Below are 16,726 nucleotides of genomic sequence, written 5' to 3'. Positions count from 1 at the left end.
CAAGATATCAGCAGAGTGAATGTGTGTGGGATGTTAAATTTCCAACATCAAAACTTAAGAGACCAACCCCAAACAAAACAGCAGAAACACAGTGTGTGCTGAATACACAGAGAGTGAATGTGTGGCTGCACAGATAAAAGGAGACACTAAAGAAGAAGGTGAAAAACTACCTGTGGGGGTTCCTTTCCACGAGAGGGGGAGGTGGCGCTGCTGGACGAGGCCAGGGAGGTGGGGCTGGCCTGAGGGGGGCCCTCCTTTCGGGATGGGGGCATCTTGTCCAAACCATTCTCCCTGGATGAGTACGACTGCACGCTGCGGGGGGACGATGGGTCCTGAATATTTTAAAAGAAAGAAAAAAATGATTGAACAAGACGGAAAGAAGACGTGTTCCTCACACAGAACAGATCTTCCCTGTGTAATTGGTTCTGGACAAAACCCACAGTACTATTCCTGTGCAATTAAATGTCTGTAAAATCTAAAGCTAATCGTCTCGGTGAAGTAACAGCCATCTTCTGTATGAAATTCCTGCTTTATGTCGCAGTTCTTCCACTGTAGCTGAAGGAGGAAACACTCTGCTGGGAACCGCAGAGAAGACATTTTACTCCAAGAATACAAACTTTCAAAGCCACCCACATGGTTTGTCTGACTGAAGCCTTGTGAACTTTGGATAAACCTTGTCATCTATTTAAGAGCAGAGAGCTGTAAATGTTGCTCTCCATTATTTTTCATTCAAACACATTAAAGGCAAGTATGAACGAGGGAGCCCATTCTAATTCTTATTCAGTGCTCCTTAAAAAAGAACCGCATATCCTTTTATTGCTCATTCCTATTACTCCTCACCTTTTATTTTCCAAACCAACTGCATTCAACCTATTAAAATAAAAAAAAGCTGTTTCTTGGCATCAGGTTTTTTGCAACTACATATATATAAAAAAAAAAACTTAGCTCGAGGGGTCACGAACCCGAGAAGATTACATCCCACAAAGCTTTCAGAGGCTTTGTTCAGACAGCAAATCAAATCAGATTTGTTTCTCAAATGTGATCTTTAGGGAAATTCTCTGCACTGTTGCTTGCAAGTGATCAGATTAGATTAGTGTGTCGAAAAAACCATCTTAAGCACTGGGCAGCCATGTTGGATAATGAGGTCAGGGTTGGAGAGATTCGTTTGACTTTGAGCTGGAAATCCATGCGGGCAGGGAGGGCATTTCACTTGAAACTTCCAAATATTAAGTGGGAAATTCTGTGGTTTTTTTTATTTAAATTTATTTATTTTTTTTAAATTGGTGTATCAATGGTGTCGGTGACTAAGTAACTATCGTTGAGACATGGCTTTCCACCATCCTTTCAGCTTTGTCTGCGAAGAAGCCCTCTTATTTCAGCTTATTTCCACTGACCGCTTTCCGAGCTTTCTACCAGTAGCAGCACGATGATGCTGCGTTTCGTGTGTACGGGGAAATCATCATTTCCGAGTCACAGCAGGAAACTGGGAACACTTCAAGTTCAAACCCTGACCATAAAATCAAACATGGCTGAGACTCAAATAGAAAATGAACGATGAAATATGCATTAAAAACCGACACCAAATGTGGTTTGGGTTTGAAAAGTAAGATAGAAAGTGTGCCAATTTCTTTCCCTTCAGTTAATTTGACTCCTCTTCATTTTTTATTTATTTTTTTAAATCCACAGCCGCATCTACCCCGTTGAACATAGAAATATGCAGGCAGCTTAAACTGCAGTTGCAATGTTCCTGTGTACTTTATGGCTGTGTGTGTGCAGCTAAACGGGGGCAGGTAGAGGCAGAGGAGGACTGCAGGGGATTATTGTTATTACTATTCATATGGTCCTGCTGGGTATGTTTACATGATGTATGCTGATGAAAGCGGTCAAGTGAGGCAAACAGAGGCCAGCGGCTGCTTACTAACCTCGTCCACCACCAAATTATCATCACTCTTATCCGCATCGCTGCCCTGTGAGAGAAAGAGAGGGAAGGTGAGAGGAGTTATCCCTGCTCTGCTCTGTGGTGTATGCAGATGCCATGTGCACATGCACAACTCTGAACAAAACAAAACAAGTGTTGTTTTTTTTTTACATCAAAGGCTTGGGTCTGCGTTAGCTTTTTTCAGGTCTCAAACATTGATAATTCTGTATTTGACAATGAAATAACTAGATGAATGTATCTCTCTGAAATTAAACCCTCCGGGATTAATATATCTGATCTTTCACAGTTTCAGCTTCAGGATGCAAGATTGTTTTAAATAATGTGTAAAAAAATAAAGAAAAAGAAAAAGAAAGCAAAGTATCAAAAGTCTGCTTGTTAACCACTGCGCAATCATCTCCAGTCATATCTGACGAGGACAGGCAGAGTTGGGGGGGGGACTTTCCTACAGCTGCTCAAACATTTAAGAGGTTTACAAAAGCATCCTCACATAGTCTGTCATGAACTCCTTCTCATCAGCTTTCCTCTTCTTGCCGTTGCTGAGGTAGTCTGCTGGGCGACCCTTATCCCCGTTGGACAGAGAGCTCTGCAGAGACAGGCGGAAACCAAAAGGGAAGAGGATCGAATTGAGAAACAAGAGCAGGGCGGTGAGGCGAGGAGCACAGGGGAGGAGTGGGGGGGGGGGGGGGGGGGGGGGGGGGGAGTGGGAGGAAGAGGGTGATAATGAGGTGAGAAGGACTGCATAAATCATGTCAGGCTTATGAGCTGCAGAGATAAATGTGAAAGAATATCAGGCTGCATTGATTGGCCAACTCAGGGGCCAACACTGCTTTAAGGCAGCAGTGGAGGCTGTAGAGTGGCTGGAGCATGCTTTGTTACCCATACAAGCACATAGTAATGATGTCTAAAAGCTGTACAAAGCTAACATAACCCGTGTAGAATTGTATACCTGCAAAACTTTTCTGTAGTTCAAACAATGAAAAACCAACTATTTTTAAAAAATTTTTTACGACCAAAGCATTTGTGGAGTTGACACCTACTTTCACAATTGATTTTGCCAACACTTTTAAATACTACAGAGGAAGGGGGAGTGTAATCTGTACTCACTGGTCCTGCTTCACGGTCTGTTCATTGCAGGGAGAAACGTTGAGGTGGCAAGCAGGACAGCAAACGAAGGAAAGGACACACACACACACAAATGCAAAATTATTTGCTATCACTTTATATCACTCTGCAGCTGATGACTCAGTGTAAAAATATCCCTGAAGAGAGTTATTACCAGCAACACTCCTCCGCCTCGCCAAAATTCCAAAGGCAAAACCAATCATCACAATTCACCAAGCCAAGTTTTAGTGTTTATTCTTATTTCACCACGATGTTTCCATCTTCAAAAATGCAGTCAGAACTCCAGCACAAATCTGAACAAAACTTCTACACTTTGTGCACTGCATCTTCTAAAGGGTCTCTGTACCTCTGTGGTGTTCTGCAGCAGCGGCAGCCGCTGCCTCCAGGTGCGCTCTCTCATCCTTCGCAGCCAGCTGGGCCCCTAAAGCCCCGGAAAGGGCCAGGAGGCTGGACCCTCCGCCAAGTGCTAGTCCAGGGTGGGACAGTCCTGATGGATGTGGGCCCACTGGCAAACCCTGGGCATGCTGGGAGAGGTGATGGGCCTGAAGCTGCTGCTGCAGAGAGGAAAACAGAAAAAGAAACCAAACAGAGACAGGAGACACAAGAAAGAGATTTGGGTGACTTACAAGTACTGAACAAAGCGGCCTCACTGGAAATGATCAAGAGGAAGAAAGGAGGAAGTAGAGGAAGGGAACTAAGTGCTCGATGTGCGTGAGAGGACATATACTAAAAGGTCAGGGCAGTGGCGCTTTGGGACCGAAAGCTCTACAGTGAAATATTGCTTAAAGACTGTTTATATTTCCCAGGAATATAATTTAGAATTCAACCATTTGGCGGGTTGTCATTTAATTTGAGTCTCTTTTTTTTGGCTTTCCAGGTGCCCATTGGAGACACTTGAATAAGGCCTTAAACCAATCCTTCATCTAAAAAAAAAAAATTGTGGTCTGCAAAAAATATAAGCCAATTCGTCAACATATCCAAAAGTTGGCAAATGGAAATTTGCCTCACAAAAAGGAAAAGAAAAAGGAGGAAAAATAAAAAAATATGGGAGTATAAGGTACACACGCTATGAGGCAGAGGGGGGAGCCCACGTACCCCTATCGAAGCATTTAGCTCCCCCATGGTCACCTGTTTGGCGCGTTCCATGGCCTGGACCACCTGCTGCTGATGCTGTGGAACAAACCAAGATGACAGTGAGGGTACTTGAAAAAGGAGGCAACTCTTACTCCCCCCCAATCCCAGTTCAAACTCAGTTAATGTTAACATGTACACTGTCTGATAATCAGGAAAAGAAAAGTAGTCATATTTTGACAAAAAGCATCTTTGAGGTGGATTTTTCTTCCCCCCTTTTCGGTCACGTGAATGCATGCGACCATTTGGTGTCTGAGGAAAATTAAATGTGCTTTGAAGTTCTGTCCATCCGCACTTCTGTGTGTGAGAGTGTGAGTGTGGTCGCCTCTTCAGTGTGGGTTGCTCTTACAAAGGAGAGACAGGCTGAATGCAGTACAGAGTGAGAGTGTATGTGTGTCCCACCTCCTGTGACAGGAAGGGGATGAGCTGAGCGCAGATCACGTTCAACCGCTTTGCAATCTCCGTCTGAAAAAAAAAAAAAAAAAAGACACTGTCACTTTGATGAATAAACACACAAACGATCACACATCCAAGATTGAGGATGAACACAAAAGAAAACTGACACGCCTGTGAAGGTTACACACACACACACACACACACACACACACACACACACACACACACACACACACACAAACACACAGAGTGTGTGTCTGTGGCCTGCTTCTTGCAGGGCCAGTGTGGTAAATATTTCAGCTGCTTACATCTGGTCCATGCAAATGGAAACTCTGCCAGAGACTTTGGCTAAAATATTCATGGACAGCATCTGCTGTGGCCACAGCCAGCCCACACAGAGCGTGCGTGCATGTGCGTGTGTGTGTGTGTGTGTGTGTTAAGGAGACAAAATAATCGCCATCTTATGCGGGTTTGTGTATATATTTTTGATGTGTCCTTGCATGTCTGTTTTGTCTATGTGTGTGTTTGCATTTTTGCATGCTTGTGTGTGTGTGTGTGTGTGTGTGTGTGTGTGTGTGTGTGGCTGCTTCCTGCCGGGGGTCAGTGCATCTTGCTGTGGGTGTGTGTCTGCCTCAATCTGCTCCAAAACACAACCAACGGCCAATTCTCCCTTCATCGCTCCCTACTGACCATCTCTGTCCATCTTTTTTCCATCCCACTCCATTTATTGCCGTTTCCATTCATTCATCCATTCCTCGTTTCATTCTTCCCTGGTATTAGTACAGTACAAACACAGCCATGTCGTGATTAATATGCGCACACATGCACACAAACATGCTCCACAGCAGGTCCAACGAGGCTGCTACGGCCAGTAATAATATGCATGCAGAGATCATGACAACATCATTATGGCTGCAGGTTGTTTATCTTGTTGACAGCTAGACTCTGGCATGTGTGTGCGTGTGTGTGCGTGCAAGAAAGTGTGAGAATACATGTGCATGCAAGGGTGCTTTTGTATGTATACCCACACTCACCCCATTCTCTTTCCCTCTTAAGTGATTTATTGATGGCGGACTGAACTTCCACCCCTCCTTTTTCCCCTCTCATTCTCATCCCATCTCTCCCTCCCTGCATTCTACATTTTTCAGCCAGCCAACATGCCCCCACCCTCTCCCCCCACCCTCCAACCCCTGCTCTTCTTCCTCTGAATCCATCACACCCCCCCACCCCGAGGGAGACACAATGATTTCTTGTTAGAGAACTCCAACTACTAAATGACATCTTCAGGAGAGAGAAAGGGAGAGAAGGAGAGAACATGAGCAATCTACAGACAGAAAATAAAGAGGGGAGGACAAAATGAGAGAGTGGAAATGAAAAGGGGAGGCGGAGGAAGGAGAAGAGGAGGAAAAGGGCAGACTGCGTTGAGGAAATGACAGCCAATGAAGGAAGGATGTGGGAGGGAGGAAAGATATAGAGAAAGAAGAAACAGAAGGGAGGCGGGGGAGGAAAAATGAGACGGGGGGGGGGAGTGGCAGCAGCAGCATGTCAAAAGCAAAGCGATTGAGATGGTGAAATGAACGAAGAGAGTGAGAGAAAGAGTAGACGGCAGGAAAGCGGTGACCTGATTTAAAGTGAAATTCAGCGTGGACTGTGTCTGCAGGAGACAGAGGTGGAGGGAGGGTGCATGGAAAAACAGGAGATGCAGAGAAGGAAAGAAATCAATGTGAGAAGGGATGGGGAAAAAAAGCAGAGATTAAGACAGGAGCATTAGGAAAAGAGACAAATAGGAGGAAATAAGGAAGAGGGGAAGGGAAATGGGATCACAAGGAGAGGGGTGGGAGGATGAATAAAAGGGCAGAAGGAGGGAGTAACAGAGGGATTAATGATGGGCAAGATGGGAGGGCAGAGCATGCTCATCTGTCCATGGATGAGAAATGAATTCTGTTTGTGGATCCTATTTATGCCTCCACAGCATAACATTTCTCTGGAAGTCTGTCAGATAATTGACTGAACAATCAAAGAAAGATAGACTTTCCTGAAAACATTAGTTATTCAGAGCAGAGATAATTGGGGGTAAAAAAGAAGGTAGGAAGTGATGATGCAAGAAAATAATGTCAAGCTTGAAGAAAATAAAGAAAATAAAAAAAAAAATAATAAAACAGGCAACAGAAAGGAAGAGAGCTGGCGCTGACTCACCTGTTTGTGCATTTCAATGTTAAGGCCGTAGGACATTTCATAATACTGAAACAAAGGAGAGGATTGGTTAATATAAATGATTGGATACAAAGAGTATGAGGCTTTGGAACACTTTCCTGCGCCAGAGGGTTTTTCTATAAAAAGCAAACATTTCCAATGATGCACTCCAAGAATGAATGAAACCATCTAATTTTTCCAGTGAAAAATAAAAGACGTTGTGAAATAAAATAAACTTTGCAAGTCTGCCTACGTTCTCCAATTTCCCATTGCCAGAAGGTTATAAGAAACGCTCCAAACCTCTACAAAACAAAGCTATAATAATCTGCTGATAAAACAAATATACAATATCTGTTGTACATCGGAGCCGAATGCCACCAATTTGAAAAAAAAAAACAAAAAAAAACTATTCATTCCATTGTGTTTGAAAACATCTGGATGAAACCAACCGAGGTAGAAAATGTGATGAAAATTGACACTTCTTTTCCCACTGTTTGCTCCATCTTTCTCTTCCGCAGATTTATGACTTATGTTTGCATAAAATCACACTTGGTTGGTTTGGGATGGTTACATTCATTGCTGAATGAAAAGAAGCACTCAGTTTCCTATTTGCCGCCTTCAAAAGAAGGCAGTCCGAGCATGTGCACTCTAATGTGCCGCGTGTCTCTAAAAGCACATCATCGCTAATTTCACCTTGAGTCTGCTGAAAGTCAGTGGCACTAAAATGACCCTGGGGCATGTTTCGGAAGCCAAAGTAACCCACAGCGGTGCAGGGAAATTGTCGCCAGGCAGAGGAAGGTGACAGACCACTGCAATAATCATGTCTAATGTGAGCTATTTGACCCTGGCTTTTATCTAAAAGTACAAGGAGGTGTGAGACATTCAGGAGACGCTGAATGCCACAGAGACAGACAGCTGAGGATCTCTCTCCCCTCAGAGATGGACGAAAAAGAAGAACATTCTAAAGTCGGATGCCTTAAAAAGTGACAGGCTGACATTTGCTTTTCAGCGTGGCTGGTAGTGGAGAGAGGAGATTGGCAGTTGGGCAGCCGGAACAGGCTGGCAGGATGGGAGAGGAGATGGTAGGGGTCCTCTCTCTCCAGACATCTTTCTTGGAAGTTAGCGCGCATATGTGTGCGAGTGCAGGTGTGTGTGTGTTTATAGCGCAAGTCTGCAACTGTGTAGGCGTGTGCATCTATGTGCAGTGAGTCCTTTGCTGCGAGTGCGTTTTTTTTCCAAGCCATGTGCGTACACACTCCTCTGTCAGTGTACGTTTGCCTGTAAGCCTCCATAAAAGATGCCTTTCCTGGCAGCTGGCAGCTCTGCTTAGCAGTATCTTTGCCAAGTTTCGCCTGTTGCTAAGCAACATCCAAACTCCCCCAAATTATCAGTCGGCTTGAGGAGACCTGGCTTGTACTTTATGCCAGCTACCCCCCCTCCTTCTCCTCACAAGTACAGGGTCTGAGCCAAGACTACCACAGAGCTCTTTTTTGGCACAGCAGGTTGTGGGCAGCCCACACTCCATCAGCTGTGGTGGTTTATGGCTCCGATCACAGGTAAATCAAGACTGGAGGTTTGAAGACTTTTGAGGAGTTCTGGTCCCTCATGCATCCAGGCAGTACAGGGAACACATTCTGATGCTTTTGTTTCCTTGCCCAGATTTAATGAAATCATCCAGTCTCATTCTCTTCTACGACCTGCTCTGTACTCGAATATTGCGGGATGCTCAGATTTTTGTATAGATTATTTTAATCACCAAGGATTAAAATCACTTGACTCAGGAAAGTATTACAACAAGAAACAGTATTGGACCTCATTTTGCTGGGCCCAAATGACATATCATTTAGCTTTCAGTTCAGTTATGATTAAGTAAACAAACAGAGAATAAAACAACAGGTATCTGAGCATATACACACACAGCTGGCTCATTATTTCCAATAAAGTTCCTCATTCAACAAAAGAAATCAGATATATTCAATTAAATTTGCTCTCTGAAAACAGTCAGCCTCATATAAACATTTTTCTTGCTAAAACTGATGAAATTTTGATCAATCTCATGGTTCTTTTTAAGCACTACATACAGTATGAATGTTTGTGTGTGCCTGTGTGGTCCGGTGCGTGTGATCTTTTTCTTTTTTGTTTGTGGGTGTTTAGCAGCTGTTAGCAGATGAAAGGGACTTGGGGGACTTGGCACTGCACTGTCTGTGAGTGAATGTGCAGAGACATGGCCTGTGTGTTTGTGTGCGTCTCACCATAACGTAGTGTCTTTGGATCTCTGTCTTCTCTGTAGCCAGTTTCTCACACTCCAGTTTCAAACTGCAGCAGAAAAGAATGGAACACAAATCATTTAGATTTATATCACACTGCAAATAAAAAAAAAAATACACAATGCAATTAGCAACATTCCAAATTACTCCTAGCTGCCTCTCTGTTCAACCCCCCTTTCTATTTTCTCCCTCCATCACTTACTGGGGAGGAGGGAGCAGGGTGACTGTGGTGCTGACAGCCCATTATCACCTTAGAGCAGAGCAGAAATAGACAAAGTCACGCATGGGACCTGAAATCCAGCCAAGACTGCAGGGAAGCACATCCAGGGTGTCCCTCCTGTTCTCTCTCTCTGGACAAAGTTCAATACATCCATGGAGCTTTCATTTCTTGTTATTTTTCAGCTTTCCCAATAACCAGCCAGCCCTTCTGTCTTTGTCTCTGCCCAATCCCTAATGTTGCAGCCTCTGCTTTTAGTGCTGCTTTTTTTCAGTCTTAACAAAAATCTGCATCCTGTTATGTTCAGGATCTGACCTGTGGCTGTTGATGGTATCTGAGATGGCTGCAGCCAAACCCCTCTCCTGTGTGTCTCATATTTTATGTCTGTCCTCTGAGTCTTATGTCTCCTCACACCCAAACCTGTCCCCAAATGTCCTATAAAAAAATTGGACAATATAAGCAGCTGGATTTGCACACACACACAAATCATTTCTAAATGGGTTCAGGTCCAAAAACACAAATCTCTCCCTGCTGCCTCTGCAGCTCTCACTCCTCCACAGAAACATTTCCCCGCCCCGCCTCCGTCTCGTAAGAGAGAATTTTTGGGGCCTTTGGCAGTTTATTCCAACTTGTTTGCAGGCAACAGATAGATTGACTGGGGGGATGTGGTGGGGTGGGACATTGGAGGTGGGTGGAGGGAGGGTCGTTTGGCGGAGGAAAATTAGAATATGATTAATAACGCAACATTACCCCCAGCCACAACAGGTAATAACGACCCCATCCGCTCCCTTTCTCCACTACTGCGTGCACACACACTCATAATTGACTCATTTATCATTGCCAGCCAGTTGAGCAGACCCAAGAAGGGAGAGGGAGAAACGGGACGAAGAGTGAGAGGGGAAGGTTGCGCTGAAAGGAGTGTAGTGAGGATTAAACCCCATCCCCACCCTACAGATTTTATTACAGTGGAATTGCCTCTCGGCAGAAGTCACTCACAGCTGGGCTAAGAACTAATGTAACTATGTACGTGTTTGTGTGTGGGGCCAACGGTTTATTTATCACAGCATAAATTTCAGGCTTCAAGAGGAGCCATCAACCCAGCATACAGATAATGAGCGACTGCTCACCGTTTAAAATGTGCAGCTGCTAATATCCTTGTGACGAAAGACAATTTTCAGCAGTGGTTGATCAGTCGATGGTGTTAAAAAGAAAAAGTGTAAATAAATAGCTGTAAATTATGAAAAAAATAAAAAGCTTAGTTCTTGAGCTCATTACGAAGCAAACTAAGTGGAAAATATTGGTAAGAGAAAAATAAATAAACACACATTCAGCCTCATCAGCAGAACAGGGACTTTCAGATCAAATCAGACGATGCAGCACCTTCCTACAGCGCTGTGTGGAGGTGTGGATGTTTAATTTGTGCTTTAAAATCGATCTGTGGTGAAGCAATCAGACTGAACTGATCTAAAAAAAAAAAAAAATAAATAAAAATAATCATCATTCTTTAAAAAAAAAGGGGGGGGGGGGGTATCTGAGAATATTCAGAAAAAAAATAAATCAATCATCTCACACATTCTTTTGGAAAGCTACATCAGTAATTCCGTTAATTGGCTAATAATTTCAGCTTTAGACATGTTCACTCAGAACTTGAAGCAGCAGCATATGTGTCATCTTTTACTGTCGGCCGTTTCAAGAGGATCAATAGCAGAAAAGGACATCTTTAGGGTCCTTGAAAATGATCGATTAAAGTCAAACTATCACATTCACAAAAACCTTCCATCATCTGATTTTGTTTTAGGCAAATGAGCAGCAGCGATTAAACCCAATTAAAGACAGTCGTAGAAAAGAAAATCAATGTCTGTATTCTTGTTAAATGAGTCTGTTTTTGGCACGCCTGCCACAAATTTCACAATAGCTGTACCAGGCTGCACAGCTAATGTACAGACATACACACCATGTGCACGTTGACATCTCTTGTGCTCACAAGAAAGACCTCAAGGTTGCACTCAGAAAGCAATAACCATTCCCCACAAAATGGACTTCAGGGAATGGAATTACTGTGAGTGCGTGTTGCCATTATGTGACTGTGGGAGCATAAAAGAGTTGGAGGGGAGAGGACAATGAGGGAGAGAGAGGAGGAGAGTTGTGAGCTAGAAGTAGGCATTTCATGTTGAAATGATTGCCTGTAATAATTAGTCTTTGGCTCAGCCCCATTTACTAAGAGGGAGGGAGAGAAGTTCCAGGTGACAGAGAGAAAGACAACAACACAGGGATGAAACAAAATTGAGTGAACAAGAAGGAGAAAGAAGCTACAAGAAAAGAGGAGTGTGCGACTGTGTGTGTGTGTGTGTACTATGGTGGGCTCGATTCAATCTTTCACCGGCGGTGACAGGAGATAAGATGATCAGCTGAATGCGCTACAAATCTGCAGCCTGCCAACCTTCAGACAGCTCTGTCAGCTACTAAACACACACAAATGCTCTTCACACGCACACCACTTGCAGCATGGGATCATTGGGAGTACACGTGCATGAACACAATAAACCAGCATACACTGCACGTATGTCTGCACAAAGAAACCAAATGTAAACACCAACATGTATATAGTGCAAACACCCACACATACACGCGAACGTGCTAAATAAACAGTGAAGAACACCCACGCTCTAATGAGAACCGTCAGACACTGAAGCATCCAATTCTGCATCTAGGAGAAATATGTCGACCGTCTTTTAAGTCACCGTGTTTGAAACGGACCATAACCTCCTTTCCAGGCATCTTTTTTTAAACAATAGGCCTACTTTTTACCTTCTCTATTATGATCATTTTGCTAAAAGAGCAAAGTTGAGAAATCATTTATCTTCATTCATTAAGGTTCATGAAAATATTCATTCATTCTCAGCAAGCAGGACAAAGGTGTTTCGGATGACACAATAAAAGTGCGGCTAAAAAACATGTTCAGATAATTAGCTGCACCACATTCCAATATAGCATTAGAAAAGACCCCCCCCCCCCAATCTCCCCTCTGGACTAAGCAAAAAACACACTACGTACACAAGATAATGTAAAACTGGTTCTACCACAGTAAGAAAATTACATGACATTTTCCCCCTATAGCCTGGAACTGCCTTAATGAAACAATTTCCTTGCCTTGAGTTGGTTGTCAATCCTACATAGAACTGAAATTATTACTTATGTATGTGTTAGTTATCATTATGTTATCTTGTTTTCTTTAATCAAAATTTAAAAACATAAGCAGGCACCACCAATATGGCCTTTAACGTCTGACACACCTGAAAAGCTGTAAATTTTTGGGCTCTGCACTGATGGTTCATCTTAAAACACTGAATCAGCTGATGTTAAGTTCCAAAAGTTGGCAGCAAATTTACAATTTCAAGAAAATTAAAAACGCACAACTGTGAAAGATTCACATTAAATCGTTTTCCCATGTCGTTCTTACAATCTGTAAGAAAAACAGAATTAGTGGAACTCATTCATTATAACAAACAGAAGATCATCTTGTTCTTGTTTCTTCAACAGTTCAAAACCTACAGATCTTTATTTCAAAGTCATATCAAACTTAGAAAAGAACTGGCTCCACAGATCACAGCTGACTTACACAAACAGTTATCAGACAGTAAAAACCCACCCGGACGGGGGCCATGTAGCGACTACACCAGCGTTGTGCCTTTACAGTGTCAGGACCGTTTTACCAAAAAGCCTCCAGGTATATGACTGTTCACTTTACATCTCATGAACTATTGATCAGCCTCTCCTCAGCTCTCCCAGAGCCTCAGTCTTCAAACAGACACACACATAATAGGGACCCACCCAACTTGCCTGTGTACTCTTTCATCATCTCTCAAGGGTGAGCACACAAGCAAACATGCACACCTACACACACTAAAGATGGCCAACTGCAACCCTTTCTGATGATAAACGTACAGTAAATGCTAGTCTTTCATAAATGTTTTACACACACATAGAATTAAGACGGGGAGCGGTTTTTACCAACCCACAAACAAAATGCCTCTATGAAAAAACATAAAATCCTCAGCTTGCCCTAAAGCAAAGATAAAATGATAATTTTGTGAGAAACAGAAACACAGAAGATGTTGGACCATTTCCTCCACTTATATCTGAGTACACCGAAGATCTATTAACAGGGTTCTTACACATTTTGACCAAAAGATTTCCATGACTTTTCCAAGACTTTAAACCAAATTTCCATGACCAAACATTTGGTGAAAACTCGGTGTATGAAAAAGTGATCAAATGTAGTATTAAAACTAACAATGAGAATTCCAAACTCCAAACTACTTCCGCCGGAAGTAGTTTGCGCAGCATTTGCCAATGTAAACAGATGATGCTAGCTTTGACAGCCCACTCGTAGATCGCTAATAACGTCCTTATGTAACGGGTTGGCTGTTGATTCCACTTCCACAGTGACTGCCAATCATATTTATCTTTATTCGTGTATCATGGACGCTCACTGGTTGGCAGGGCTCTCCTCAGCACGTAAATATGGGCTGTGATGTAGGCGCAGCCAGTGCACGAGGATTGAGCCCATGGTAGGTTTGTAACACAAAGCACAGCGTTATACTGAAACTGTATTTAATGTAATAATGCGGTTAGCATTATTATTATTATATATTATGCTCAGTAAGATGACGACAGCATTGCATTTGACTAAATGTGTTTTTATTTTGTAATGTTAATGTAATGTTTGTGAGCGATCTTGGCTCGAAGGCTAAGCTAAACTTGCTAACTTTCTCTCATGAAGCTGTGCCGAACGAGTGCTGCGCTGTGACCGTGAGCTGACCAGTCGTATTTCTTATCGTTATTCAGGCAATAAAAGTCCAGTCCTGTTTACATAATGTAATATAATGTTGAATATATTGTTGTACAAAATTGAAAATAAAGGTTGATGTAATTTCATTTCATTATTGCACTTAACTACGATCATGAGTGCCCTATCTTCCTTAGAGTGAAATTCTTTTAACACAGTTCATTCATAGTAAACTCATAGTTTACATTAATAACACTGGATTAATTAAGTGTTTTGAGGAAATGAAACAAATGGCTTCAACTAGAAAGATCATGTATTTAATCCTAACAGGTATTAAAAAGTGAAATACAAAACGACCCCACACAATTACATCACTATAATAATAATTTACAATATTAACTGTTAAACATATACTATGCACACAGCAGTGGCGGCTGCTGACTAAAACAGGGGAAGCCCATATTACGCTTGGTTAAAAGCATGTCAACTACATTTGGTGCTGCTAACTGCTTAGCTGCGAGCATACCCGCCCCCTCCTGAAGCCGGGCGTCCTCGGCTCGGAAGCCTGGCTGACAGTGGCGGCTTAACATGATTTCCTCAGTGAACGGCGGCGATTTCAGAACAAATCACTTCATTAAGCTACAGGACAACATGTTGTAATTATTTCAAACTCAGCATAAATGAACGACCTGAAAATATGAATGTTACAAATTTCCATGACTTTTCCAAAACTTTTGCGATTTTATTTTTTTCAAGCACTTTTTCAGGCCTGGAAATGACCATTTTAAAATTCCATGACTTTTCCAGGTTTTTCATGACCGTACGAACCCTGTATTAACATGCACTATGAAGACGCAACAGTAAGCCGCCACAATAAAAACACTGATCAGTGGATTGTCTGCTGAGGAGCAACAACAACAAAAAAAAACAAAACAAACAAACCAAGATATCGACCAAACCTTTAAATAACTCATATTCCAATCTGATCAATCATCTGTCACAAGATGAAGAGCCAGACTGATCCAAGAGGGCCAAACCCCAAAACTCATATTACCCAAACAATCAACTGCAAACCACCACAGGACACCAGCAGAAATCCTGAGTCCATGACTTTGAGGGGGCTGATGTGGCAGCGTTAAGGGAACCTGACCGTTTTAAGACAGGTGGTTTTAATGTTGTGGCTGTTCAAATCAGATACACAAGCACGGATATCAAAATACATGTGCAAGTCCATGTAGTTCAGCTCATCTTCACTTTCTATCTTTTTTCCTTATAAATATGAAATATTGTGAAAAAAAAAAAAAAGGAGTAACAAAATTAGTCCAAGGTGATGCTCATCCTCTTGATAAATAGATGTAGTTTACAGCTACTGAAGGTAATATTGACCTTTACCATGTTTTGGTTAGATTTGGTGATCTATAAAAATTCAAAATAATTTCATAATTGATTCATGTTTTTCCAAAGATCTGCTGACAGCTAAATATTTAGAATATCACACACACATTGTATGTGTGTCAGTAGTTACTACTGCTATGTAGTATTTGGGCAGAAATGAGTGGAGGGGCTCTTTACTGATGAGTGGCAGCATATTAGTGGTAAGTGGAGAGTCTATCCGACTCTACAGACCACACACACACGAATGCGCGCGCACACACACCCAAAACCACAACCACACCCACAGTAATACAAGCATGTCTGCCGTCACCAAGAATGACCTGTGTGTGCATTAGTAAAGAAAGAAAATTACAGTAATGAGAGCTCTGTCAGCAGCTCTTCCCGTCTCCCTGCAGCCTGCTGATTACAGCTTGTTTAGATAGTTAAAACACACATGCACGCCGTGCGCACACACAAACCAAAGCCGATGCCCAAGCAATGACCCCTTAATTAATTAAGTCTTCTCTTTCTTTAGCCTGGTTAGACTTTTTCTTTTTTTCACATCCCATCGTACCACTTGGTGATGCCACCAAAACCAAAAAGCAACACAGAAATTCAGAAACGTGCCCCTCGCCAATAAACACACACACACAAACCCTGTTGCAGTTCATCAGCCCTAACCCCTCCACTGTCTCTCTCCTGCTGTCTAATCCAACATCTATCAGAATCCGGCCACCTTCCCTGCAGCCAAAATACACAACTAAGCCTTGCTATTTCGGGACAAAATCTATTTGTGTGTGAGGATAATTGGAGAGGGCCCACGATTGTGTGTCAGTCCTTTAAGCGCATGAATCAGATTGGGAGCGCGTCTGACTGGGTCGGTGTGTTTGTGTCCGTCTGTGTGGGCATTCAGGTCATGTTTTCGCTTCAGGGTGAATAGTGTGCCGGTAGCTCTGATTGCATGAAGGTGCAAGCTGTAATCAGAGACGCAGCTCTGAGCTCCAACCTGTTGAACTAAACAAGGCCACTGCTAATCCTACCGGCCTCGGCTGTCTGGGCCAACTCAAAACTGCTGCCAAACTGAACTCTTTATTGGTATGGTCAGTTGGCAAATTGGCATCAAACAGCTTCTAGGAATTACATCATTATGAAAAGAGCCAAGTGGTTTTATTGTGCCATTTGCCATGTTAAAGGATAACTTCTATTTTTTACTACATAATGGTTGTTTTATGACTTCTAAATAGCATGTAGCTCAAGAAGAGTTGACATGCATGACTGGGCTACTTGGTGATTGCCAA

The 16,726-nt window shown here is 42.6% G+C and overlaps 1 protein-coding gene across 3 annotated transcripts in view; it reads right to left on the bottom strand.

The window, feature by feature from the left end:
* The window catches only part of tle2a (TLE family member 2, transcriptional corepressor a), a 38,403-nt gene that overhangs the window by 8,393 nt on the left and 13,284 nt on the right, over positions 1–16,726 (bottom strand). The window contains exons 3-11 of one of the 3 annotated variants that reach the window (XM_075485261.1): positions 9,034–9,097; positions 6,785–6,829; positions 4,595–4,657; positions 4,127–4,231; positions 3,408–3,615; positions 3,044–3,060; positions 2,427–2,522; positions 1,923–1,967; positions 171–332 (exon numbers count right to left, since the gene is read on the bottom strand). In XM_075485261.1, coding sequence (XP_075341376.1) covers positions 171–332; positions 1,923–1,967; positions 2,427–2,522; positions 3,044–3,060; positions 3,408–3,615; positions 4,127–4,231; positions 4,595–4,657; positions 6,785–6,829; positions 9,034–9,097 — 805 coding nt within the window. The remainder of the gene's footprint in view (positions 1–170; positions 333–1,922; positions 1,968–2,426; positions 2,523–3,043; positions 3,061–3,407; positions 3,616–4,126; positions 4,232–4,594; positions 4,658–6,784; positions 6,830–9,033; positions 9,098–16,726) is intronic. The other 2 variants (XM_075485262.1, XM_075485263.1) reach the window with 2 other exon arrangements.

This window comes from Odontesthes bonariensis, chromosome 15 (genome assembly GCF_027942865.1).
Source record: "Odontesthes bonariensis isolate fOdoBon6 chromosome 15, fOdoBon6.hap1, whole genome shotgun sequence".
In the NCBI taxonomy this organism is placed as follows: domain Eukaryota; kingdom Metazoa; phylum Chordata; class Actinopteri; order Atheriniformes; family Atherinopsidae; genus Odontesthes; species Odontesthes bonariensis.
This window is presented reverse-complemented; position numbering and strand designations above follow the sequence as displayed.